This window comes from Podarcis cretensis, assembly GCF_951804945.1.
Source record: "Podarcis cretensis genome assembly, chromosome: 4".
In the NCBI taxonomy this organism is placed as follows: Eukaryota; Metazoa; Chordata; class Lepidosauria; order Squamata; family Lacertidae; genus Podarcis; species Podarcis cretensis.
The window spans coordinates 94,705,386-94,731,033 of NC_137173.1; the positions used below are offsets into that span (position 1 = coordinate 94,705,386).

The window sequence follows — 25,648 nt, forward strand, 5'->3', positions numbered from 1 at the left end:
ATAAATCTGTCTTCCCTAAACAGAAAGCACTATGGGGATCATTAGCTGATAATAAATGAATATAATCAGGTTGATGAATGGCTAATTTGTAATTAAAAATATAATAAAATAAGCTAAGCCGGTGTTCATATTATTTAGTGGACAGGTATGAAGTTCTGTTTTGTTTTGAAATGCTTTGACCTTGACTATATAGATGACTTGTTTCTGTATCATATACACATTGAAATAAATTGCATTGCACATTATTTCTTTGATCTTCAAGAGTCAAGGCAAGGAAGCAACAGCGCTTCTCCCTATTCTAATATTCTTCAATATCTAGAAATGTCAGTTATGTTGAAGAGAACACCCTGTCCAAAAATGTACATTCGTAAAAAGGCTTAAATTTTTATTATTTGTGATTTTCAGTTATATACATTTCGATAGTCTTACAGTCATTTTAGCATTTCAAAACTCGACTTCCTTCCTCCTTTCTGTGGTTCCTTAAATTTATATTTATCATTTCCTGCATATTCTAAATTAACTTAACTTATTCTTTTATTCATCTACTTTAATAATTTACTCTTATGAAGCTGCAGGTTGTTTACAATTTATTTGTACATATTCAGCAAACCATTTCCATTCTTTTATAAAAAGTTTGTTGTCTTGATTTCATATTTTTTTTCAAGTAGGTTTTGCCATTTCTGCATAGTCACTGAGTTCTTGTATACAATCTTCTTTCGTCAGGACTCCTTCTTTCCATTTTTGGGAAAATAACATCCTTGCCGCTGTAGTTGCATACATTAATAAATTTCTATATTGTTTAGGTAGTTCTACCCCTGTAATTCCCAGAAGGGAAGCTTCTGTTGTTGTTTTTTACAAATGTTATTTTAAACATACTTTCCAATTCATTGTGTATCATTTCCCAGTAAGCTTTAACCTTACTATAAGATATGACATATGATAGAAAGTGCCTACCTACTTTCTCTTTGCATTTCCAACACTTAATTGATTTTGATTTTTACATTTTTGCCAGTTTACTCAGTATTAGATACAATCTATGTAATATTTTCATATCGTTTTCTCTTAAACCACAGCATGCTGTAAGTTTTCTATCGTATTCCACAATCGTTCCCATGCTTCCTTATGTATATTACAACGATACCTCGGGTTAAGAACTTAATTCATTCTGGAGGTCCGTTCTTAACCTGAAACTATTCCTAACTTGAGGTACCACTTTAGCTAATGGGGCCTCCCGCTGCCACCGCCACATGATTTCTGTTCTCATCCTGAAGCAAAGTTCTTAACCCGAGGTACTATTTCTGGGTTAGCGGAGTCTGTAACCTGAAGCGTCTGTAACCTGAAGCGTCTGTAACCCAAGGTACCACTGTATAACCAATATCTATTGCCCAATGTGTCACTGAAGTTTTTACTTGCTCATCCTTTATTTCCCAGTCCAATAGTATCTTGTACATTGGGAAAAGCTTATGACAGAGATGGAAATACCTTGGGTTGCATAAAGAGAAGATCCCAGTTAATTATAAATAGATGAGGGAAAGCAACAGTGTGGATGTTACAAACTCCTCCCTTGATCTTAAACCCCCTCCATTGGGTTTTTTGCTTGTCTTGCTTCACAATGGAGAAATTGCTTGCATTTTGACCAAGTGCTACAGATCTGGAAAGGAAAGGTGCATTTAAAAAGATAGGTACAGAAGACATCCCAGTATTCTCCCAGTTTGTTGCACAGGATTTGTTGAGTTGGTTGCACACACACAAAAAAAAGCACAGCGCATTCTGCCACATGACACAAAAAGTATTCAAAAATAAGTCCTATTCAGTTCTGTGTGGCTTAGGTAAGTGGTTTAGGACTGCAGCATTCAAATAAATGATGGGTTTATGAGGCAACACCAGATCATAAGTGTCAATTTGATTTAACCTTCAATTTTACATAGCATTCTTTGAACTTATGAAACTGTTTTATACTGAATTTACCTTTTATTTCCTCTGTCTGGCAGAGAACACTCCACCTGCTCCACCAGAGTGGGATATGTTGGATCTGAGCTCAGAGTCCCAATGGCAGAACTTGAGGGCAATTTTCAGAATTAAAATACTTTCCATTAATAGGCAGCATATGGACAAATACTTTTTTTTTAAGAAAGGAAGTTGTCTGTTCTTGAGAGATGAGGGGGTTAGCAATATTTAAAGAGATAACTAGAGAGAAGGCATAAAATTTCGATTTCCTTTGAGGTTGATCTTTAACTGGAAAGGTCAAACCTTTGCCATTAAAGAAGTTGAAGGGCAAGAATCTATTACATTTGGTTATTGATCTTGAAGGCTCTGAACCTTGCCAAGAATAGGAGGCTGCCAAGAACATAAATCCATGGATAATAATGAAGATAACTGACAACTTTTAAAACCAGCTCCTGGCCAAAGCATACACTATGTAAACAGATCTTGAAATGCCAGTGTCCGTTTTATGTGCTCTGTCTTCTTTTTCTTAGTATCATTAATATAAACCTGGGAGGCTTACAATGAATAAAGGTGACTGTTAGCTGAACAGTATGAAGTAAAAATGCACATGTCTTAAGAAATCATCTTTAAAGATGAGCGCCAGTGGCTATTTGAGCTCCCTGTAATGCAGCTTTGATCCATTGCAGTATCAAATAATCTAATAGAAAGGTCAGATTTGGATTAATATACTGCTGAAAGAAAATGAGAAAGCATATAATTGTAGATGACTGCGTCACATGTGGCATTTTCAGAATAAACTGTAATATCTTTTAAAATGTGTGCCTATATATCTGTTGTAGTATTCCATAACTGATAGTTAAATAGGTGTTTGTGTGAGTCCATTCTTATCTTCCTGAACCACAAATTTAGGATTTGTGGCATAGAATATGAGGGGGTTCCCCATCATTTTCTCATAATCTTAGAACATGGGTGAACAACCTATGGCTCTTGGGCTCATTTTATGTGGGTGCTGAGCATGAGAAATGAAGGGAGACCTCCAAAAAGAGAGGTGAAAAAAGGGGTGTGTGGCAGAGACGAAGGGGGTGTCCTTCCTACTTGTGGCTGTGGCTCAATCCAGTTTTAACTCTGGATTTTTCCACTGAGGTCCAAGGGAATATATCCCACAATATAGTAAAGCTTACCTCCGTTGGCATTGCATCATGGGCTCAGCCAATGGTATTTATTGGCTGTAACTTTAGGGATTCACTGGCCCAAGTTGCCATGATGGCTACTGGTTCAGATGGTTTGAAAAGGTCATTTGAAAGATCTGTGGCTGGTAGTTATTTAGGTTTTGGTTAGCCGTGATAACTATATTCAGGCGCAATATAAATCTGAATAACACAGAGAAACATAGGAAACCCCTAATGCTGCTGGACTCCCAACTCCCATCAACCTTAGCCAGCATGTCCAATAATCAGCAAGAATAATATCTGTGGCCCAGCAATATCTGGTCTCAGGCTATTGCCTTTCTGCCTTGCTTGTGGGTTTCTTGGAGGTATTTACTCTCCACTGTTGGGAACAGTAAACAACAACAACATCAACAACAGCAATAATTTATACATCCATCCATCCATCCATCCATACCCCACCTATCTGGCTGGGTTTTCCCAGACACTCTGGCTGACTCCCAACATAATATTAATAATAATAATACAGTTGTACCTTGGTTTTTGAACAGAATGTGTTCTGGAAATACGTTCGACTTCCGAAACATTTGGAAGCCAAGGTGTGGCTTTGGATTTGCTTCTGATTTGCACAGGCATACCGTAACCAATAGCGGAAGCTGCATTGGATGTTTGGCTTGCCCCCCAAAAAGATCAGAAACCAGAACACTCACCTCTGGGTTTCGATTGTTTGTGAGCTGAAACGCACAAATACCAAGGCGTTCAACAACCAGGGTATGACTGTAATAAAAAAAACGATAAAACATCAATCATTAAAAACTTCCTTAAACAGGGCTGCCTTCAGATCTCTTCTAAAAGTCAGATAGCTGTTTATTTCCTTGACATCTGATGGGAGGGCGTTCCACTGGCCTGATTCAGTGAGACTATCCTAAAGCTATCCTTATACTTTAAAATCCACTCTCAACAATATACATTCACACAATAATGCTCACATCTGGTTAGGCCATTAAAAAAAAAAAAAGCTGTCTACCTCTATATGTTTGAAGAATATAATGACAAGACAGCAAGAGACGATGGTCTTCAGACAGATTAGGAAATAATATTCCAGGTATCGTTCTTTATTACACCCCATGCAGTGCTGCAGAGAATAGCTTTGCCATGACCTTCGTTTCTGTGAGTTTGATGGTATTCCAAGGACACCTGGGTCAGGACTTCTTGTAAATTAATGTTCCCCATGGGACTTATAATGAAGAGACTGTTAACTAATTATCAGTCTGTTTTGGAAGGCATTCATTTTTTAATTGACCTCAAACCTCTAAGGGAACAAAAGGTGTCTGAAGAAAGATGATTTCTCTGTTGAGGACAAACAGATGAATTCATACAGGGAAAGGGGGGAAGTATTGATTTCTTGGGGTGGGGAAAGCAGTGAGGGAGTTGTGTGCTTTTCTTCTTGCAGGTTTAACTCAAAGAGTAGAGCTACTTGCATTGCATCCTCAGTGTATTAATCTACTCTTTTGGAAACCATATTTTGGGGGGATGCATTCAGATCATTGCATGCATAAGTTTGGGTATAAGTAGAAAAGTTGAACTGCGCTATTTAAATGCCAGATGCAATTTCAGCAAGGCAATGTGCTGTGTTGTTATACCCTACAGAGAAGTTAATTGCTGTGCCAGAAGGAAGAGAGTCAAAATGGCTGTTCATTGGGAACAATCTTTGGTCCAGTGAATGGATATTTCAATTTTCTTCACTTGAATATTGGCTAGAATGCTAAATCAAACATTTCTGGTTTGCTAGCATTCAGCTACACACAGACAGACAGACAGACAGACAGACAGTGTGAGATGTGGTTAAATCTGCACTGATGTTATGGCCTGTGTCTTAGGATAAAGGTAAAGGGACCCCTGACCATTAGGGGGTCATCTCGCTTTATTGGCCGAGGGAGCCGGCGTACAGCTTCTGGGTCATGTGGTCAGCATGACTAAGCCGCTTCTGGCGAACCAGAGCAGCACACGGAAACGCCATTTACCTTCCCGCCGGAGCGGTACCTATTAATCTACTTGCACTTTACCGTGCTTTCGAACTGCTAGGTGGGCAGGAGCAGGAACTGAGCAACGGGAGCTCGCCCGCCGACCTTCTGATCGGCAAGTCCTAGGCTCTGTGGTTTAACCCACAGCGCCACCCGCATCCCAAGTGTCTTAGGATACATACACCTTATTGGCAGATTGCTGTAGTCTCCTCAAAATTGCTTTTTTGTGCTGAAGAGGGAGATCCCACTATGTTGCAAACAACACAAATACGTTTGTTTTGTATAGTGTTAGCATTGTTTGGAATGACTTCTGCTCTGGTGGCAGGAAGAGATGGAGGTGCAGTAACGCGTGAACTTTCCATGACAGAAGCATGTTGGAAATGGTTGGGATCAGTTAGGGACTAGGACAGGGGCTTCTTGATCTGTTGCCCTACTCAACTGCCTTAAACAGTTGTGTTATTCTCTCAGGTCCCAATGTAGCTGTACCCACCCAAGCAGTCCATTGGTTGTCCCTGGTCAAGCCTGGCTACAAACATTATGTGTTGACTCATCTAGGTGCCTTCCAAGGCTGGCCCAACCATTCAACAGAATAAGGTGGATGCCTCAGGTGATGAATGCTGTTAAATGGGGAATGGCAGCTAGGTGTGTGCTGTTTATCCCCTAAGCTAGTTTGTGCCCCATGGGTGTGGTCTAGGTTTGGGAGATCTGTCTCATCACTATTGTTGAAGTACAATTCAACTCCAAGGGACTCCAAAGCTCATCTAGTTCATCCTGCAAGGCAGGGATCTTGTCTAGATCATCCAGTCTGCTTCTGAACATGAAATTGGGATGGGGGTGCCAGCATGTCATTGATGGGGGCAGGGACTACAAAGAGTCATCCGATCAAAGTCTGGTTCAAAGCAAAGTACTGTGTGAAAGCAAGTGCCTTGCTCCTCAACAGTTAGCACTGGAACAATAAATTTAGACAAGCACCCAGGTTGTTTGATCACCATGGTGTGGTGTATTTCTATTTAAATTACAGTAACTATTTTTGAATTTGCATTTATGCATATAGATGATCATATACGCCTTTTATGCAGAGCTCTGTCCTCACCCCTTTTTTGTTATGCATTTCCCTTACTTTTGTGATGTGCAAGTGGTCATCATCGTTATTTGTCCCAGGCAGCCCTGCTGCCTTCCAAATTGTGTGGTTGCAGGAGTCGCAGAAATAAACATTCCTGAGCCTGACTACCTGATTATTAAAACCTTCCAAGAAATCTATGGGAAAAACTGAACTGGTACAATCTCAATAGCAAACAGCTTAACTTCTCCTCCATCCTGTGGCTTGACGTAATGATGATGTAGCAGCTAACTACTGCCTGAAAGCAGTGGATGGATTTACTGCGTCCTAGCGCTGTGGGTTAAAGCCTCAGTGCCTAGGACTTGCCGATCGAAAGGTAGGCGGTTCGAATCCCTGCGGCGGGGTGCGCTCCCGCTGCTCGGTCCCAGCGCCTGCCAACCTAGCAGTTCGAAAGCACCTCCGGGTGCAAGTAGATAAATAGGGACCGCTTACCAGCGGGAAGGTAAACAGCGTTTCCGTGTGCGGCTCTGGCTCGCCAGAGCAGCGATGTCACGCTGGCCACGTGACCCGGAAGTGTCTCCGGACAGCGCTGGCCCCTGGCCTCTTAAGTGAGATGGGCGCACAACCCCAGAGTCTGTCAAGACTGGCCCGTACGGGCAGGGGTACCTTTACCTTTACCTTTAGTGCTACACAATTGTAGTAAAACTGCTTGAATAGCTGTAAAGCAGTAATGGTGTGAAGCATTCTGCGATGTAGTATTGCTCTTGAAAAATGCAGTAAGCCAAGGTGCCAAGTAGTTGTACTTCCCAGCTTTCCAGTCACCACCTATCTGCGCTCCCTCCCTCCCTCCCTCCCTCCCTCCCTCCCTCCCTCCCCTAGTCCTGCCTACATCTCCTGAAAGTTTTTCCCACTACACTTTCTTCTGTGCTTCTTGCCTTTTGGGACTCATGCTTCCAGCATCCTGCACTTCTGGTCTTCCACACCTGGTGCTGACATAATTACTCTTTAACTTTCTATGCTCACGCATCAAATAAAGATGTTTGCTTCTCCTTAATGGAAAAATAGGATCACATGCTAACTTGTGACTAATGTGCCTTAGTCATCAAGACATGGCAAGATAAGTAAGAATAGCCAAAGGCATCTTTATTGATTGCACAGAAATGGGTTTGCATATTCAACATGTTCTCAGAGAGCAAAACACTAGAGAAACATAAGATTTCATACTAAAACAATGAATTGTAAGAATGCACTGTAAGTTATGGACCTCAAAACTTCCACCAGTATCATTCTAGCCATGCTAATGTAAGTTATAACTGACCTCATGTAGGTGCACCAAGAAGACAGTCTTGACTTCTGATATGATTGCAATCTGCACCAGCTAACCTAAATGCAGGAAGCAATGCAGAATTGCTCTTCCTTGCTTTTGCTGATCTCACCAAGACATTTGACAAAATGAGGCAGTGTTACGGAGTTAAGAGTTCTGAACTGAGTCCAGATGCGAATTCAATTCCTATCTTGGTCATGCAGATAACTGGCTGCCCTTAGGACTACTGCAATCTCTCATCCTTGCCCAACCTATCGGTTTGCTATGATAAAAAGATAACCTTTTATGTGTTGTGATTGCTTTGATAACTGGCAAATTGTCATTATGGGGGACTAAGGTAGCAGCCTGCTGTGGTAAGGATTGATTCCTACACCACTCTGTCCATTACCCAGGTGAGGGACCACCTTTTAAAGAAAACACAGAACCAAGGAAATTAATTCAAGTCCAGCATCCAGGAGGGACAATTTGCCAGTTTGGAGAAGGAGACACTAGTTTGGGAAAAGACCCTTCAACTTCACATCCCTAAAGTTCTCCCTCAAAATAAGGTCAGCAGTGACTCAGGAGTTTGAAAAAAGAAACCTTTGTCCTAGCCTTGAGAACAACCTGGATGATGGTACTCCCTTGCCTCAGTGCCCTATTCAGGTATAAAGGAAACAGAGGTGTGAAACATTCACACTATTTGCAAACAGTATGAAAGTTTTAATTGGTATAAGTTCTAGAAGCTTAGACAAAAGTCTGGTCGACAGAGTAGAGCTGCCTGTTTGCTCTGAGTTTTAACTAGTGACCCCAGGGATCCCAGCCGGAAAACACACATTCCACATCTAAATTTGGGTACAGCTGCCTCTTATCCAAACTTGACCCTATAACACTTCCCAAGCTTACAGACATTTTTGCGCCCTCTCTTTCAAAGATGGCCATGTAGGCTTGTTCGCATGCATATTTTATAGTGAGATAACCAGTGCTAAAAGGCACATAAATCACCCACAGTTCTGATGTGAAGATCTTTGCAAATGTGACTTTGGAGACTCGACATGAATGAGTGGGAAACTCTGGCAAGCAATGGGAACATCTGGCATCACAGACTCTGGGCTGGCATTTATTATAAGAAATTTATGGTATTAAATCTATAACTCCAGAAGAATTGTGACTGCAAGGAGGCGAGTGTCAGTTGTGACCTTTCTACTGAATAAACAGTTAGTGAAAGAAATGTAAACTAGATTCCCAGCAATGTTCTGAAAATACTTAACAGGGTGCAAGCAAAATGCAATCTTTGAAGTACAGCTATGGACCAAGATAGATGCAATGTTTATCTGCTTCCAACTTTTGTAAAGAAAGAATGAGGATGGATGCAGTTCTAAACCCACTCAGTGTGGAAGTTAGTAGTACAATGCTGGTGGAAGTCTTACTTCAGAGCCACATGCTGCCGTAGCTCAGTTGAACAATGGCTGTTTTGCAAACCCTGGCCTCTACAGCTGTGGCCCTGGAGAACTCTGCAATTAGTGTGATCAGTACTGGCCTAGAATGATTAATGACCTGGTTCAGTGTAAGTCAGCTTCTAATGCTACTATATTCATATAGGAAGCAACTGATGCTCCTGTATTTATTGACTAGCATTGATAGACCCTCTAGAAAACTTGCTGAAAACTATATAAAACTTCTGTCATTGAATCAACAAAATACAAAACAACATTCTCAAACTAAGGATCATTTCTCAAACTAAGGTTTATTCCTCCTTGTGGTGCAGCCATAAAATGCTAGCACATTTGCAACACTAAGCAGGGTATGGCATGGGTTCAAGTTGGCTTTGGGCTGTGTGCCAAGATTTCTGCATTGCAGAGGGTTGGACTAGATGACTCTCTGTGTCCCTTGCATCTCTACAATCCTATGAATATGAAACCAAACAGTTTCCTCGACTGTAAGAAAGAAGAAGAAAGATTGTCCACTCTTGCATAGTATAGAAAAGTTCAGAAATGGTCGTATCATTCTTTTCATCGTTCTTACATGAATTTAACCTTAGGCAGTATACTATAAATTGTAGAGTTTATGACTGGCTTTCAACTGGGGTTAGGGCAGGCACTATCAAAATTGAGTATATCATAAAAAATATTATTCTTGTAATTGTAAAATTTATGCCGCAAATCATAAGAAATTCAGATACGTTTATGTGATTATGCTCTACTTTAACAAGGGTGCCATTATAATTAATGACTGTGGTCTGAGCTTTAGTAAGATTTCAGCTGTGGGAGAAGTAAAAGCCTAATTTTACATTTTGACTATTCTTCTAGCAAGTGACACACTTATTTTAAAACTCTGTGTCATGATGCCCTTTTTCTAAGTCCACATCATCAGGGCTTGTGCCGACATGAGCAGCTCAGAGGGTTCTTTCTGAAACTTGACTTGGACTCCATTTTTAACTTACTTCAAAATTACATGTTTATGGTGTCTGGCACCAAGAGCTTTCTGGCCACCGTCTTGGATTTTCCACCAGATACTAGGTTACTCCAGAGCACTCTGTGAGGAAAAGAACGTGGCAGCCACCACAGATACATGACATGTTGGGTAATATCCTGCCACCCCCTGCCCAATACTCCAGTGTCACATTTCCTGAGGTCCTGGGAGGTGGGAGGGTCCACAAATAGCATGTTGCCATGACTAGGCCTGGGCAGTGTAACAATACATTGCCCAGGATCGGTTTGAGGGCACGATTGCACCTTCGCCCACCAGTATATCATGAATTAAACCACCACTGCTCCTAGACCTGGGAGAAGAGAAGGTTGAAGAAGACTGGAAGAAATTTAAGATTTATCTAAAAAAGTATTGTTATTTGGTTGAATGTTAAGAAGGATGCTAGATCATAAATAATTGACCACCATTAAATTAGATGGAATTAGGATGACAAATAGATTGAGGGAAATATAAATCATTTGGAGAATGAGCAGACCAGGTTTAAAAGAATGGGACTTAGGAATATAAAGAAGATGATAATTTGCTGGTTAAAATTTAAGAAGATGTAAATGGGAGCGGGAGATGTAGGGAGTCCAAAGAGGTTCTGAAAATTTGTTATGATATCTATACTGTTGACTATATTTGCATTTGTATTCAAAAACTTTTAATAAATATTTATAAAAAAATAAAAAATAAACCACCACTGCTCCTGAGTCCCTCCACCACCAGCACCCAGCACACTAGCAAGCTACATCGGCCCCAACCCCTCTAGGTGCCAAGGTGAAATCGCCATTGGTCCTGCCAAGGGAGTCGAGGGAGTTTCACTCCGGTGCGTTGCAAGGTTGGGTCCGATGCAGCTTGTTTCTCCCTCCACTTTTCAACATTGTGATGTATCTCTTTTTTTAAAAAAAAGGTTTTTATTTATACTTTTCAAATTTATACATTTCATTAGTTTTCCAATCAATTTTTCCTTTCAAAGTTTGACTTCCTTCCCCCTCTTTCTGCGGTTCCTTAAATTCATTTTCTAAAAATATCTTCTGCATATCCAAATTCATTTAATTTGCTCATTTAATTATCTTCTTTAAATATATACTCTTACGAAACTGCAGGTTATTACAATAATCCTGCTAATGTTTTTTATCTATTTACAATTTATCTGTAAATACTCAATAAATCATTTCTGTTCTTTTATAAAAAGTTTGTTATCTTGATTTCTTATTTTTCCGGTGAGATTTGCCATTTCTGCATATTCCATAAGTTTTTGTATCCATTCTTCCTTTGCTGGGACTTCTACTTCTTTCCACTTTGGGGCAAGTAGCATTCTTGCTGCTGTAGTAGCATACATAAATTTCTATACAACTTAAGCAGTTCTGTCCATATAATTCCCAAAAGATGTAACATTATATTGCAGTGTATTTACGATGTTGAATAGCTGATATCACCCAGACCTAGCTATGACTCTGCTTATCTCTGGAACCATCCCAGAGTATCATGACATAACCCCAACAGCAGACCTTAAACTTGTGACCTGAGGAATATCAGGCTGAGACTTGGCCTATGTGTTACCAAACAACATTGGGAAAAGAAGAAAACTTCTGGGAAACTAGAGAGGTCGCTTTGTACTTGTTCTTCTTCTTGTTGTTGTTGTTTAGTCGTTTAGTCGTGTCCGACTCTTCGTGACCCCATGAACCAGAGCACGCCAGGCACTTCTGTCTTCCACTGCCTCCCGCAGTTTGGTCAAACTCATGCTGGTAGCTTCGAGAACACTGCCCAACCATCTCGTCCTCTGTCGTCTCCTTCTCTTTGTGCCCTCCATCTTTCCCAACATCAGAGTCTTTTCCAGGGAGTCTTCTCTTCTCATGAGGTGGCCAAAGTATTGGAGCCTCAGCTTCAGGATCTGTCCTTCCAGTGAGCACTCAGGGCTGATTTCCTTCAGAATGGAGAGGTTTGATCTTCTTGCAGTCCAGGGGACTCCCAAGAGTCTCAAGAGTCTCCTCCTCTTTGTACTACCACTAGACTAAAAGTCTCCACTAAAGTAATTATAAGGCCTGGTTTTTTTCTGCTTTTACTTCACTTTGCCTTGTTTCTCACAGTTCTCTGGGTGGTTGCCTGACAGGTCCCCCATACTTAAATATAGGGCTGTTTTGTTTCCTGTTATTCCAAAGAGACTGGGGAGAGTGGGGGAAAGCTGTTGTTCAAACCCCACAATAATCTGGCTTTGAGTATATAAGTGTGGTTCGTAAGCTGCCGTGCTATGTTACATAAGTTCCCAAATTCAACTGTAAATGCTTGCCAATATGGAGCAAGTGCAGACAGGTGTGAGATTACAGCTGTAATAAAAACTGGAATTGAACACTAGTTGTTGAATTTGTAGCAGGTGATTGGCTTGATTTATATAACGTGGGCCACAGAGAAAGGAGAGAGAGATGTAAGTCAGCATCTTTAGTCTGAAGCACTGTGGTTCACTGAGTTGCAGTAGGTCATTGTGAACTGCTGAATTAATTCCTGTTTGTGTCTGGCATAGTGCTGGCACAGCATAACTTAATGCAGTCAAGCTACTCTATGGAGACACCCTTTGGGGCAAGGGAAAGCCAGCTAGCTGTATCTGATGCCCCTTATACTATATAATCTTTGCTGAAAGTGCCATAAGAATACAAAATGCATGGAATTTCTCAGGGTAAAAGAACAGCATGTTCGTTGTGAGTGGTTACAGCCTGTAAAATCGCCAAGGTTTGTAAATATCAAAATCGATACCTTGATGTCATTTTAGAACAATGTGTTACAAAACCAAGAACATGAGCTTGATTTGAGGGAAAAGGTGAAGGGATTCAAACTTAGCCTGTTCAGGGATCATGTTGTTCACGGAGCAGCCATTAATTTGTTATTGTTCCTATTGTTATTGGCATAAGGTTAATTTGCAAGATTACCGATAGCAATTCACTGAAGCATGGAAGCCTAACAACATCGAACATTTACAGACTAACTAGGCTCTAATGCCCTGTGCGGATGTTTGTAAACCAAATGCTTACCAGTCTGAAATCGGTTCGGCTTCATCCTCTCAGAAGGGGCACACAAATTCCATCAAGTTCTGCCAGTAAATAATTTCAGCCTACTCTCTTGTTCACTCACCTCTTACCCAGAGAGTTGTGGTGGTGGTGAGAATGGCATTGCCTGATTGCTCATCTTCTCCCTGACTGGCAAGCAAGTAGGTTCACTCTCCCTCATCTCAGTATTTTGATTCTGTCATATTTAGGATTGTCTGGTTTGTTGGGCCCACCTGTCAATCATGAACTGTTGCCCTATGAAAGCCCAGAATTTCAGAAGGAACACATTTCAGTCTCGTGCTTGCCTTTTGCACCACTGAGTTACTTGCTAGAAACCCAGGTGCATAGTTCCCCTGCTGGGTTGCAGTGTTCATGTTGAAAACATCCCAGATAAAAAACCCTAGTGTTAGAAGCAGGAAGTGAACTTCAAAGCGAAAACAGCTGGATTTTGTGTGCATGATCAAAAAGGGGCAGGTAGATGCATCTTGCTTGTCATTGGATTTTAAAATGAAACCATTCTGCTCTGGCCAAATTCTTAAGTAGACACTGGACTCTACAATCCACTCTAGACATGTGCAAATAGGTCTGGTGTGGTTGGGCGTCTCTTCACGGGGACAAACGGCACAAACTGAGTGAGGGGTTGGTGAAAACACTGCCTGTACACTGCGCTGGAGGGCCACTAGGATGTAAGGTAGAGTCTAACACAGTCCAAGGACATTCCTGAGTCAAGCTAGATTCCTACCTCACAGGGATGAAGGTTGAAAATTAAGAAGCAGAGAATCCTGACTTGATTCTGGAAATGATTTCACCCCACTTGGAACCGAGGCTCTAGGCCTTGAGCTAGCTTGGGTTCCATTGGTGACAAGCATAGCATAAGTATAAAAAGAAAAGCAGATGGGCAAGTTAATGGTACAATGTTCATGGTATGAGTACTATACGAGCCTATAGAGATCTAAATATATATTCAGTCTTGGAAATGGGATCCTCTTATTGGAGGGTCCTGGTTGTGCACGGGTGCCTGGGACTTACCCCATAGGGGTAAAATGGGTGGAGGGAAGTGGAAAATGCCCTGGCCACAGCCCCTGGATCATGCCAGGCTGTTTTAGCCAATCCCCAGAGGGTGATGTGATCCAGGGGCTTTAAAAAGTGCCAGCATGACGGGAGGAGGGGCATTCGTGTTGCGCTGCCAAACACCCCCCCTCCCTAGAGTTAGGTAGTTTAGTCTGACCTTGCTTTGGTTTAGGTCACCTGTTTTTGGAACAGGGGCTGGGTAGGATTTTTTTCCAATTGGCAAATTGGCTCTAGCCACTTGGTTTTTGCCTACCCCTTAGCAATCATCACAACTTGTAAGGCTAGGTTGGATTGCGGGGAGGGGAGGTGTGGCCATCACCTTCCCCTCCAGGAATGGGTATTCCATTAAAGGAAGCTGGGGGTCCTGGATCTCGTCTGAAGCTCACTTGAGGGGCTAGGGCCATGCCAGGACCACAGGAACCCTGGGGTGAGCTTCAGTTGGTCCACATCAACGTTGCTCCCTCATTTGGTTTACCCCTTTCGACTGCCACCCAGAAGGTGGAGTCAGTTATAGTCAAGAGTCAATGCCTAAGCCAATACCGCTCACGAAATTGTAATTCAATAAAGTTGTGGCCAAAATTCACCCAAAAACTTAAAACTAAAATATGTGTCTGATTGAAGTTAATTTGGGGGTGGGTCCTGGGAGCCTCAGGGCATAAAAGTTAGGCACTGAATAATATGTAAGCCCTTGTCTTGCCTCTGTGCATTAAAAGAGCATGTTGAGATTTTAATCAGCATGGTTTGCGCTGAAAGTGAAACATTTACATTGGCACATGTGTAGCTCTTTTCACAGTCAGGACATTTATTCTATTTCTCAAGGGGACAGTGGATTTTTCTCCTTTTTGCAAGCCAGCCTAAATATTTCTGACAACCAGAGAACAGCACCAATTGGAAATTCATGGTTCATGTAGTAATAACCGAGTATTTTAATTTCATGAGCTAAATAATGGGCATCCACTTGTAGCCTCCATTGAAGAAACCAATACTGTCAAGAGCAGTGGCATGGTACACCAAGAGATAAATCTGGGGAACTGAATGAAAATCATTACTTCACTATTGCTTTTCTTTTGCGTAGCATAAACATTAATTAAATACTTCATTGCATTTTTACTTACAATGATGTGTGTCTAACAGGAAATCTGCTTTTGTTTATGAGAACTTGTGACAGTCAGACATTGCTATTAAAATGCAAAAGATGAAGCCAGAATTGAGCTTAAGCTCTAATATATAGGCACACAAATATTAAAGTGTAATAAAACATAAAACATTAAAAACTTCTCTATATTGGGCTTCTAAAAGTTGTGTAGTTATTTGTCTCCTTGACATATGATGGGAGGGTGTTCCACAGGGTGGACACCTCTACTGAGAAGATCCACAAGAGATGTACAATCCTACCTTGGAAGTTGAACGGAATCCATTCCGGAAAGCCGTTTGACTTCCAAAATGTTCGAAAACCAAATAGCAGCTTATTATTGGCTGCAGGAAGTTCCTGCAGCCAATCAGAAGCCACGGAAGTCCTGTTGGATGTTCGGGTTCCAAAAGAACGTTCACAAACCGGAACAATGACTTCCGGGTTTGCAGCGTTCCGGATCCAAATTATCTGAGTTCCAGGGCATTCAACAACCAATATATGACTGTCTTTTTCTTTGTCTGGCCAATATTGGAGGTGTGTTTACCAGAGGTACGAGAGAGGGCTTTCTCAGTGGTGTTTCCAAGATCCACTAGCTTTCTTTCAGCTGGCAAAGACCTTCCTTATTTAGATGTCCTGGAGTGGGAAAGTTGTGGCTTTGTGACCTTTGACCTTATTTCATGCAGCCCATTTCGTATGGAGGAGGAGGAGGAGATGAAGATTGGGATAGAGAAGGAGATTGGAAGGGGGGGATGCAGGGAGCCAAAATAGATGCAGCAATGGAAAAGGAAAGGGGGTAAGCTAAATTAAGCAATCCATCCAAACGTTTGGCTAAGAGCAAATTTGGTCTTCCCTGTTAGCATGTTGAGTGGCTGAAAGAGAATGAAAAGCGGTGCCCCCTCTGCTTTTGTTTCGGTCTCTACCCACTGAAGCCTTAGGCCCTATGCAGTAGACGTCACACATTGCCTCTGAATGCTTCATGGAATACAATCCTGGTGAGAGAACGGGTCCCATCCCTGACAAGACTCAAACACTTGGTTTCACCAGTATGTTCTTTTCAGTTAAGCACTGAAGCCCCTTCAACCGTTACACTATGCAGTCCTTTTGGTTGCAGAAATGAATGGCTGGGCAGTGACTAATAATTCATTGCAAATGAATGGAAAGCAATTTGCTGGTACTAACTTGACAGTACATGCACATCTTGCTTACCGAACACAAGGTGTTCCCTGGAAATCATTCACTAGGTGAGTGTTTACAGACAATTTCCCTTGATTTCTATGGGAAAATTTCTAATGCATTTTCAACCACGCAAATTTGACCCCCAATTTTTAATATATATTTTTTTAAGACAGGAAAACACACAAACAAATGCTCTCTGGTTTGTCCGATTTGCTTCCCTTCCCTCCGTTCCTCAGCCAGCCAACAAAAGGCAAGCAAGGAAGTAAAAAAAATGTTCTGCTGAGATATATGAATATGTAAGATGTATAGGTTTGGGTACTGATGCCTCCGGTATGGATATGTGAAATTTCACATAGCAAATGTTCGTAAAGTGGGACCAGTGTGTGGATGTGAGCAGGGATGTAAATTTTGCATGCCTTCATTCATACATTGCATTCATTTATGTTTATTGCAGGGGAACATTTGAGAATCTGCCCTCAGGAATATACATGCTGCACATCAGAAATGGAAGACAAGCTAAGTCAGCAAAGCAAACTGGAATTTGAGAACTTGGTGGAGGAGACAAGTCATTTTGTGCGCACAACCTTTGTGTCCAGGCACAAGAAATTTGATGGTGAGTAGCATGTTATATTTTGCTTATTCATGGAGCCAATCTGCACAGTCATCCACGAAACTGTACATAATGTAGACAGCCTATTTCACTTCAAGTGGCAGATAAAAGATGCTCTCCCGTGGAAAATCATTTCCCGAACTTACAAAACAAACATGTCATAGATAAGGCTAGGCTATTATCTCCTTCTTTAGCATGCTAGTTTTATACGTACATGATGCTTTTAAAATAGGTCATCCAAACATTAAATTAGATTTGATTTGATCCAAACACCTGCAGTCTGAACGATACCATCCAGCAATAGAAAACCATATGAGACTGTTGATCATGTGTGTCACATCATAAAAGTCTCAACCAATTAATCCATTGTACGGTCAGATACCTTAGTTGGAATCCTCTAGTTTATCATAGGATACCACTTCTTCAGAATGAATGTTAATTGTATTTTCCAGGCAATTAGATAGCAGATTCAGTTGTTGTCCTGCTAGGATAAGAGCGTCCTTTAAAGCTGGCATCCCTTATCTGTAATTATTCCTGTTAATCCCAACGATATGAAAGAGTGGGCTGCTGAGAGATGAAAGACTTGCACACTGTTTAAAACAGCACATGGATGAAATATTAGGTCTGTCTCACTTGATATGCCATGGCCCCTTTGCCTATTTGTTTGCCTGAATGGGCACATTTACATTTTGCAAAATATAAACCATAGATGCTGCGGGGGCTTGGTTAAGCTCTTGCTGGAATATGCTGCCTAGGGTTCGCTCTGAAAACGATACTAATAAACATCCTTTATGAAGTGAAATGTTCCTCATGAAGACCATGATAGGACTACTATGGTGGATGCGGAACCCTGGCCAGAAAGTAGATAGATAGATAAACTTTATTCGCATTAGCCAACTGCCATAGCAACATAAAGCAAACAATATATACAGTTAAAAAGACGACAATTGGTAAAAAGGGCAATCAAATGACCAAGATTATCATTCAGATGGTGGCCCTTAATCTCATTGCACCCTCGGAAAAAACCTAAACGACAAAACAGATCCCAAATGAGACAGCCAGACCATCACAAACAAGATCCATCAATTTAAAAAATATTCAACCTCCTACAAGAGACAGCAAGGACTCAGTTTCTGCCGAAGAACACGCTTTAATAAACCATTTCTGGTCATTGCAGCCCTCAGCTCAAAACGAAATCTTGGATAGACTAGACATACTCAGAAGCCAGAAAGTAGAAAAACAAGTCATTGTTCTACACACCTTATTCTAAAGCTATTAAGCTTTGGGGTTTTTAAAACTTACTTTCCCCAATAGCACACAACTTTTGCCATTAATATATAAAAATGAAAGCGTTTGATTCCCAAGGGACTTCTATCTCTTCCCAGGATGCATGAAGGTTGCAGTGTTGCCACCCCGAGAGAAATATCCTTTGTCAATATGACCAGAGATGCTCTTTTCTAACTGAATCTACAAGCGCAGAGAAAGATTGAATTCTCACGCTTGCCTTATGACATGGTTGCCAAAGGGCAAATATTTGCCAATGTCTATGCCCAGTGCACTTGTAGTGAGGTGACTTTATACTTCCTTTTGTTGTGTTCCGAATCACTCCAGAGAGATTGTCACGTCCTCCAGAGTCAAAGCAAAAGATGATTCAGCAGCTTTGCAGGGGTTGAAGCACATTTTCCCTTTCTTCTGTCAGAGGGGATGAGTTCATTGTGGATATTTTCATTCTCTCCATCAAAGCATATGCTGAAATTATGTAGGAGGAAGAAAATTGTGTTGATTCATGGAAGGATGAACAATGCTACTCTAATTATGCTGAAACTTTTAGTACTCATTTCATCACATAATTGGTGTGCAGTTTTGGAAGAGCTTTTTCATGGGATATGCAGCAAATTGCAATAGATAGATGCAAAAGGTAGAAACCGATCACCTGAATGCAGTGCCTTTTTGGTGGAAGGGAACTCAAACAGTTAGGGAAATTTACCAGCAGAGATGTCACACAGATGGCTTTTGTGCTTATCTTCTGAATAGCCCTTATTTATTGTCTAGTACATTTCAGAATCATAGTTATTATTGTGACTGTGCTGCGTTTCTTTTTTTTTTGGGGGGGGGAGAGAATCATAGCAGAAAAGCACTCAATGACAGCTCAATATATTTTGCTGCTTAAAACCTAATCTGGCATTCCAAAATAGTGGTTGAAGGGTAGAAGATTCTGTTGTCTCTCTCCACCCCTTTCTCACTACTAGTAATACTTCTTCTCCAAGGTCAAGCTAACTAGTGGAGTAGGGGGAGCTGAAAATAATGCCACTATATTTCACATCTGGAAACCAATGCGCCCCTTGGGTTTCAGATAGTACATGGGTAGACAAGTCTAAAAAGCCCGGGACACAAATTTTCATGGCCCTCTAGCAGCTATTTACTGAAATTAATGTACAGTGGTACCTTGGGTTAAGTACTTAATTCGTTCCGGAGGTCCATTCTTAACCTGAAACTGTTCTTAACCTGAAGCACCACTTTAGCTAATGGGGCCTCCCGCTGCCGCCACGCTGCCGGAGCCCGATTTCTGTTCTTATCCTGAAGCAAAGTTCTTAACCTGAAGCACTATTTCTGGGTTAGCGGAGTCTGTAACCTGAAGCTTATGTAACCTGATGTACCACTGTATTTAGTGTTAACTATGGAAGTGTATAATTGATGCTGACCAAATTAAACCTCCTGATGTATGTTTTGCTCCAGGAGGCTTAGTTTGGTCAAAATCGAGTGCAGTAGTACCTTGGATCCCAAGTGCCTTGCGAATCACACGTTTTGGCTCCCGCGGGAGTAAATGTTCCGGTTTGCGAATGTTCTTTGGAACCCGAACGTCTGACATGACTTCCGCAGCTTCCGATTGGCTGCAGAAGCTTCCAAGCTAGTGAGTAGAACTGCATAAAGTCAGCAGTAGAAAGCTGATGGAGGGCCGAAGGAGGTATGAGACCAAATTACACCAGCTGCACACTCTTCTGTTGCTCAGGAGCATTTAAAGGAAGACATGTGCTCTCCAGGTTGACAGCAGGCAACCAACCATCTATGCCACATACAGCAACAGTGAGCCACAACTTTAGAACTATTATTTAGCCTCAGAATAACATCAAGCACTTCCAAATGTCCTGGCATCAAGTGCCTCAAGTAAAGGAGCACTGGAACAAATCAGCTGATATTCTTTCATCCTTGAAAGTATGTATGGAACAAAGAAACATCACAATTTGCAGAGATTTGATTCACAGTTATTGCTCTGCTTGAATTTGAGGAAATGATGGGGTCTGAACTGTTTGCCCACTGAGGAACAACCCCTTACAGGACTGGACAAACAGTTGTGTTTATTAGTACTCAGACAACCCAAGGCATACCTCAAAACAGCTTAAGATATATTATCCTCCCAGAGTTGTCGTAATACTATCATCTCATTATCACCAATTCCCCCTGCATAGTGGCTTTGCTGAGCAGCTGTTTTGCAACCAAGCCAATATCTTTTTAAAGTATTGCTCTATCAGCAGCTGAAACCAACCCACCAGAAGGGGTAATGCCATGAATGTTAATGAGCAGGCGGTATCTGTTCACTGACATTTCTTAACTAATCCTCTGAATAACTATAGGCAAATTGCAATGAGATGTTGATTTTTATTTTTTTTAAGGGGAAAAACAGTTAAAGGAAAGCTGGTTACTGTCTTACTCTGCCATAGTAAGTGGAAAATAATTCTGCATTAAGTGGTTTCTACATCCAAGTGGCTAGCTTCTCAATGTGATACAGATGAAGTAAATTATACATGTGGCTCTGAAAATGTATGCAAACAACGTAAATGCAGAAAACCAGAGGGACTAGCTTCCCAAATGTTATGAAAATGTCTTTAATTAAATCAGTCTTCTTCAACCTGTTGCCTCCAGATGTTTGTGGACTGCAACTTCTAGTATCCCTGAGCTTTAGTCTTGGAATATATTAGACAAAAGCACAGTTTTTCCTCATTACCAATACAGTGGACCCTCCAGATATGAACTTAATTTGTTCTGGGGGTCCATTCGCACCCCAAAAATTATGTAAATAGAGGCGTGCTTCTGCACATGCACGCGGCATGATTGAGCGCTTCTGCGCATGTGCGTGTGGCCGTAACCCGAAGATTTGTAAGTAGAGGTACGACTGTATATCACAGTCCACTGATGAATAGATGGGGAAACTGTTGTTTGCTAGCAAGACACACACAGTTTGCTACGGGTGGTGGGGTGTGTGGTCAGAATGTTTACCCAGTCCAAAAAATGGCTATAAATATAGTTCAAAACCTCATAATCTCTTCAATACCACCATACCCCGCCAAAAAACCTGTAATACAAACAAATATTTTGCTTCTGTTGATGTTGCAAGAGGACATTTTTTATTTGAAAACTTTATTCTACTTGAGTATGTGTGTGTAATAAGGTTTGTTTTGAATTGGAAGGTTTATGATGAGTTTTGACAAGTTTAAAAGTTTTCAGATGTGTGTGTGTGGGGGGGGAATGTTTTCACGGCTTATGCATGTGATTTCTTTTAATTGAAAGGTTGATACTGGTTTTTAACCAGCGAAAAGTTGGCAGAGATGTGTGTGCAGATTGAAATAACATTTGATGAATTCTACATTCCTGGATAGAAATAAGTTTGAAAGTATCAAAAACTTCTCTGATATAGATAAATGCAGTAGAACTTTACGGCACTTTTAGTGTGTTTGTGTGACTATCCCTACTTTGTTCCAATTTCTTTTGCAAATTGAATAATTTCTTTCAAAATGTGTCAGTGTTGTCAATAATAAAAATAATACTTGCATACCCTCCAACATTCATTCAATGGAAATAGGAACGTCCCATTCCATAATGATAATTTTACTATTTATACCCCACACATCTTCCTGGGTTAGCCCAGCCACTCTAAGCAGCGTCTGACACATATAAAAACATACTGTATTTTTCTGTGTATAAGACTAGGGTGTTTTTTTTACCAAAAAAATAGGTTTAAAATTGGGACTCGTCTTATACACAGGTAGTGCTGAGGGGTTTTCTTAATTTGGAGTCCCCCAAAATAGGGGGCGTCTTAAACATGGAAAAATACAGTAATAAAACATTACACATTAAAAAACAACACCTTCCCTATACAGGATTGCCTTCAGACAGCTTGGGGGTCGGATAACTCCTTACCCTCCAATGTTTCTCCAATGAAAATAGGGGCACCATAAGGAAACATGGGACATTCCAGGATCAAATCAGAAACTGGGATAGCTTCTCCAAATCAGTGAATAGGGACACTTGGAGGGTCTGTATTTCCCTTCTCCATCATGGTGCCTCCCTCGTCCCTTACGCTCAATACATTTATGTCTGTAGACCCTGTGTGTTCCTGTTTCTGTGAAAGTGAGGTTCCAAAAGGGTAACCCTTAACATCACAGTATTTGAGGAAAAGGGAGTATGAAATGAGCCATACTTTCCTGGAAGAACTAGATGAGTTCTCTAACCCTTCGTAGGCCTCTCTGCATGCATAGGTGTGCAGATCTTCTTCAGAAAAATGTTGCATTTCACGTAGGGTTGGGGGTTTTCTGTTTAAAATTTTATTATATTTTTATATTATCTTTGAGATTTGACACTTGCTCACAGCCCATGGATAGAGGTCAGTTATTTATTTATTTTCAGAAAGTATGCGTGCGTGTATCTTGCAGAAGTGTGAATTTCCATGGATATATATGGCGTATATAAAGGTGTCTTTTTATTGTTATGGTTGGTGCCTACCTGACATGTGAATGCTTCTAATGGTATCATCATTGTAGGTGCATCTAAGTCAGGTATATCAAGTTTCAGATAAAGCAAGGATTTATGGCAATTTACTGCCCCAATTTTATACAGACTCTGGTCTCAAAACTGCACAGACAGTCGCATTAGTTTGAGAAGGAGAAGCAGTAAAAGCCCCATAAAACTTGTTTGATTTATAGTTCTTTGATCTTTTCTCACTGAAATATCCAAATGGCATAAGCAAAATATCTCTTTCCCATGGAAGATTCAACAATGCGATAAAGGCACCAATCTATTGGAGTATCTGTAGAATCAAGGACTACATTTAGAAAGAAGTACCAAGCAACATCTCCGGGACGCAGGTGGCGCTGTGGGTTAAAGCCTCAGCGCCTAGGACTTGCCGATCGAAAGGTCAGCGGTTCGAATCCCTGCGGCGGGGTGCGCTCCCGCTGCTCGGTCCCAGCGCCTGCCAACCTAGCAGTTCGAAAGCACCTCCGGGTGCAAGTAGATAAATAGGGACCGCTTACCAGCGGGAAGGTAAACGGCGTTTCCGTGTGCGGCTCTGGCTCTGGCTCTGGCCAGAGCAGCGATGTCACGCTGGCCACGTGACCCGGAAGTGTCTCCGGACAGTGCTGGCCTCTGGCCTCTTAAGTGAGATGGGCGCACAACCCCAGAGTCTGTCAAGACTGGCCCGTACGGGCAGGGGTACCTTTACCTTTACCTTTTTACCAAGCAACATCTTTTATCAGAGTAAAACAGGCCTGCTTGCTATTTATATTCTTTTTGTGCAGACTTGGGACGCAGCTAGATTGGTAAAGAAAAAGTGATTTATATGCACTGTATATGCGATATAACATTGTGTCACCAGATGGTGCCGTGGAGCTCTGTTTTTCTCTACCTGTTTTCCCTGTTTAAATTTACAACACATTTAACTGAAATGCTTCTTTGAAACGCAGGACTTGATCTCCTTCCGCAGGGTCTGTAAGACAGAGCTATTCCACCTGGCCTTCAATTTGAAATAGCCTGATCCTCTATTCCCTTTTCCCTTTCCTCTTCTATGAAGTAACCCTTTCTCGGAACCCACATTTAAATTCTTCCTTGGTCTCCTTGCTGGCCCAAGTAGGACCAACTTGACCAGTTAGCCCTGGTGATCATTTGATGTCTACTGACTGGGTTTTTTTTTTCTTCTTCTTCCCAAAATGACCCCTGAATTTTTGAATTTTATTGATATTGATGCTGCATTTTATGTTTTTAAGTCACATTTTTTTTTAATTTCAAATTTATTAAGGTTTTTTAAATACAAATACGTAAATATTAAACAACATTACTTATATCGTAACATAATTTTGTTGCATCTTTGGACTCCCTCACATCTCCCGCTCCCACTTACATCATTACATAAAAGAATTTTTTCAAGCAAATTACCCTCTTGTTTACAATCTTATCTCCACTCGTTTAAATAATATCTGTCAATTCTCCAAAAAATTTATATTTTCCTTAATATCACTTAGCGTCAAAATCAGATCTAATTCAATGGTAGGCAATTATTTATGATCTAGCATCCTTCTTAGCATTCAACCAAATTACAATATTTTTGTAAATAGATCTTAAATTTCCTCCAGTCCTCCTCAACCCTCTCTTCTCCCAGGTCACGGATTCTGCCAGTCATCTCGGCCAGTTGCATATAGTCCATCAGCTGCATCTGCCACTCTTCCTGTGTGGGTAGATCTTGAGTTTTCCAATTCTTAGCGATGAGTATCCTTGCTGCCGTTATTGCATACATAAAAAATGTTCGGTCCTTCTTTAACACCTTCTGGTCGACAATACCCAGAAGGAAGGCCTCTGGTTTCTTAGTATAAGTCACATTTTAATCAATGTTTTATATTTGCTGTTAGCCACCCTGAGCCCGGTTTTTAAACCAGGAAGGGCGGGGTATAAATAAAACATTATTATTATTATTATTATTATTATTATTATTATGTTTCCAGATCCAGCCCTGGATAACCCGTGACACCCAAATCAGAGAGCTTAATGATATCCTTGTGAGTGCTAACACTGCATGCAAGTGACATTTGGGTTGGAGGTGCACTAAGAAAATCTAAATCTATATCTAATGGAAGGTTCTCTGAGCATAATCCAGTGTTTGCCCTCTGTAGTAAAGCTTGTCATATTGCCTTCCTTAAGAAGAGCCCTGCTAGATCACATCAAAGAGGCCCATCTACTCCAACAACCCGTTCTCGCAGCGACCAACCAAATGCCTACAGAACATGGGTGGCGCTGTGGTCTAAACCACTGAGTCTCTTGGGCTTGCCGATCAGAAGGTTGGTGGTTCAAATTCCCTTGACGGAGTGAGCTCCCGTTGCTCTGTCCCAGCTCCTGCCAACCTAGCAGTTTGAAAGCACACCAGTGCAAGTAGATAGATAGGTACCACTGTGGTGGGAAGGTAAACGATGTTTCCGTGCACTGTGGCTTCTGTCACGGTGTTCCGTTACGCCAGAAGCGGTTTAGTCATGCTGGCCACATGACCCAGAAAGCTGCCTGTGCACAAACACTGGCTCCCTCAGCCTGAAAGCGAGATGAGCGCCACAAACCCATAGTTGCCTTTGATCGGACTTAACCTTCCAGGGGTCCTTTACCTTTACCTTTTACCTTATAGGACCTGAGCAGGATTGACCTGAGTGAAACAACTCTCCCCACTTGCAATTTGAAATAACTGGTATTCAGAGGCATAGTGCCTTCAACCCTGGAGGCAGAACATATCTACAATAGCTAATAGCCATTGACAGCCTTATCCTCCATGATTTTTGATTAATCTGATAATAACTTCCGCTGGGAAACATGACCATGCAGGACTAGGCTTACAGCTCTATT

The 25,648-nt window shown here is 41.3% G+C and overlaps 1 protein-coding gene across 2 annotated transcripts in view; it reads left to right on the forward strand.

Annotated features, from left to right (window-relative positions):
- GPC6 (glypican 6) overlaps positions 1-25,648 on the forward strand; it is an 802,940-nt gene that overhangs the window by 223,795 nt on the left and 553,497 nt on the right. For both annotated transcript variants that reach the window (XM_079972771.1, XM_079972772.1), the window contains exon 2: positions 16,844-17,002. In XM_079972771.1, the coding sequence (XP_079828897.1) occupies positions 16,844-17,002 (159 nt within the window). The remainder of the gene's footprint in view (positions 1-16,843; positions 17,003-25,648) is intronic.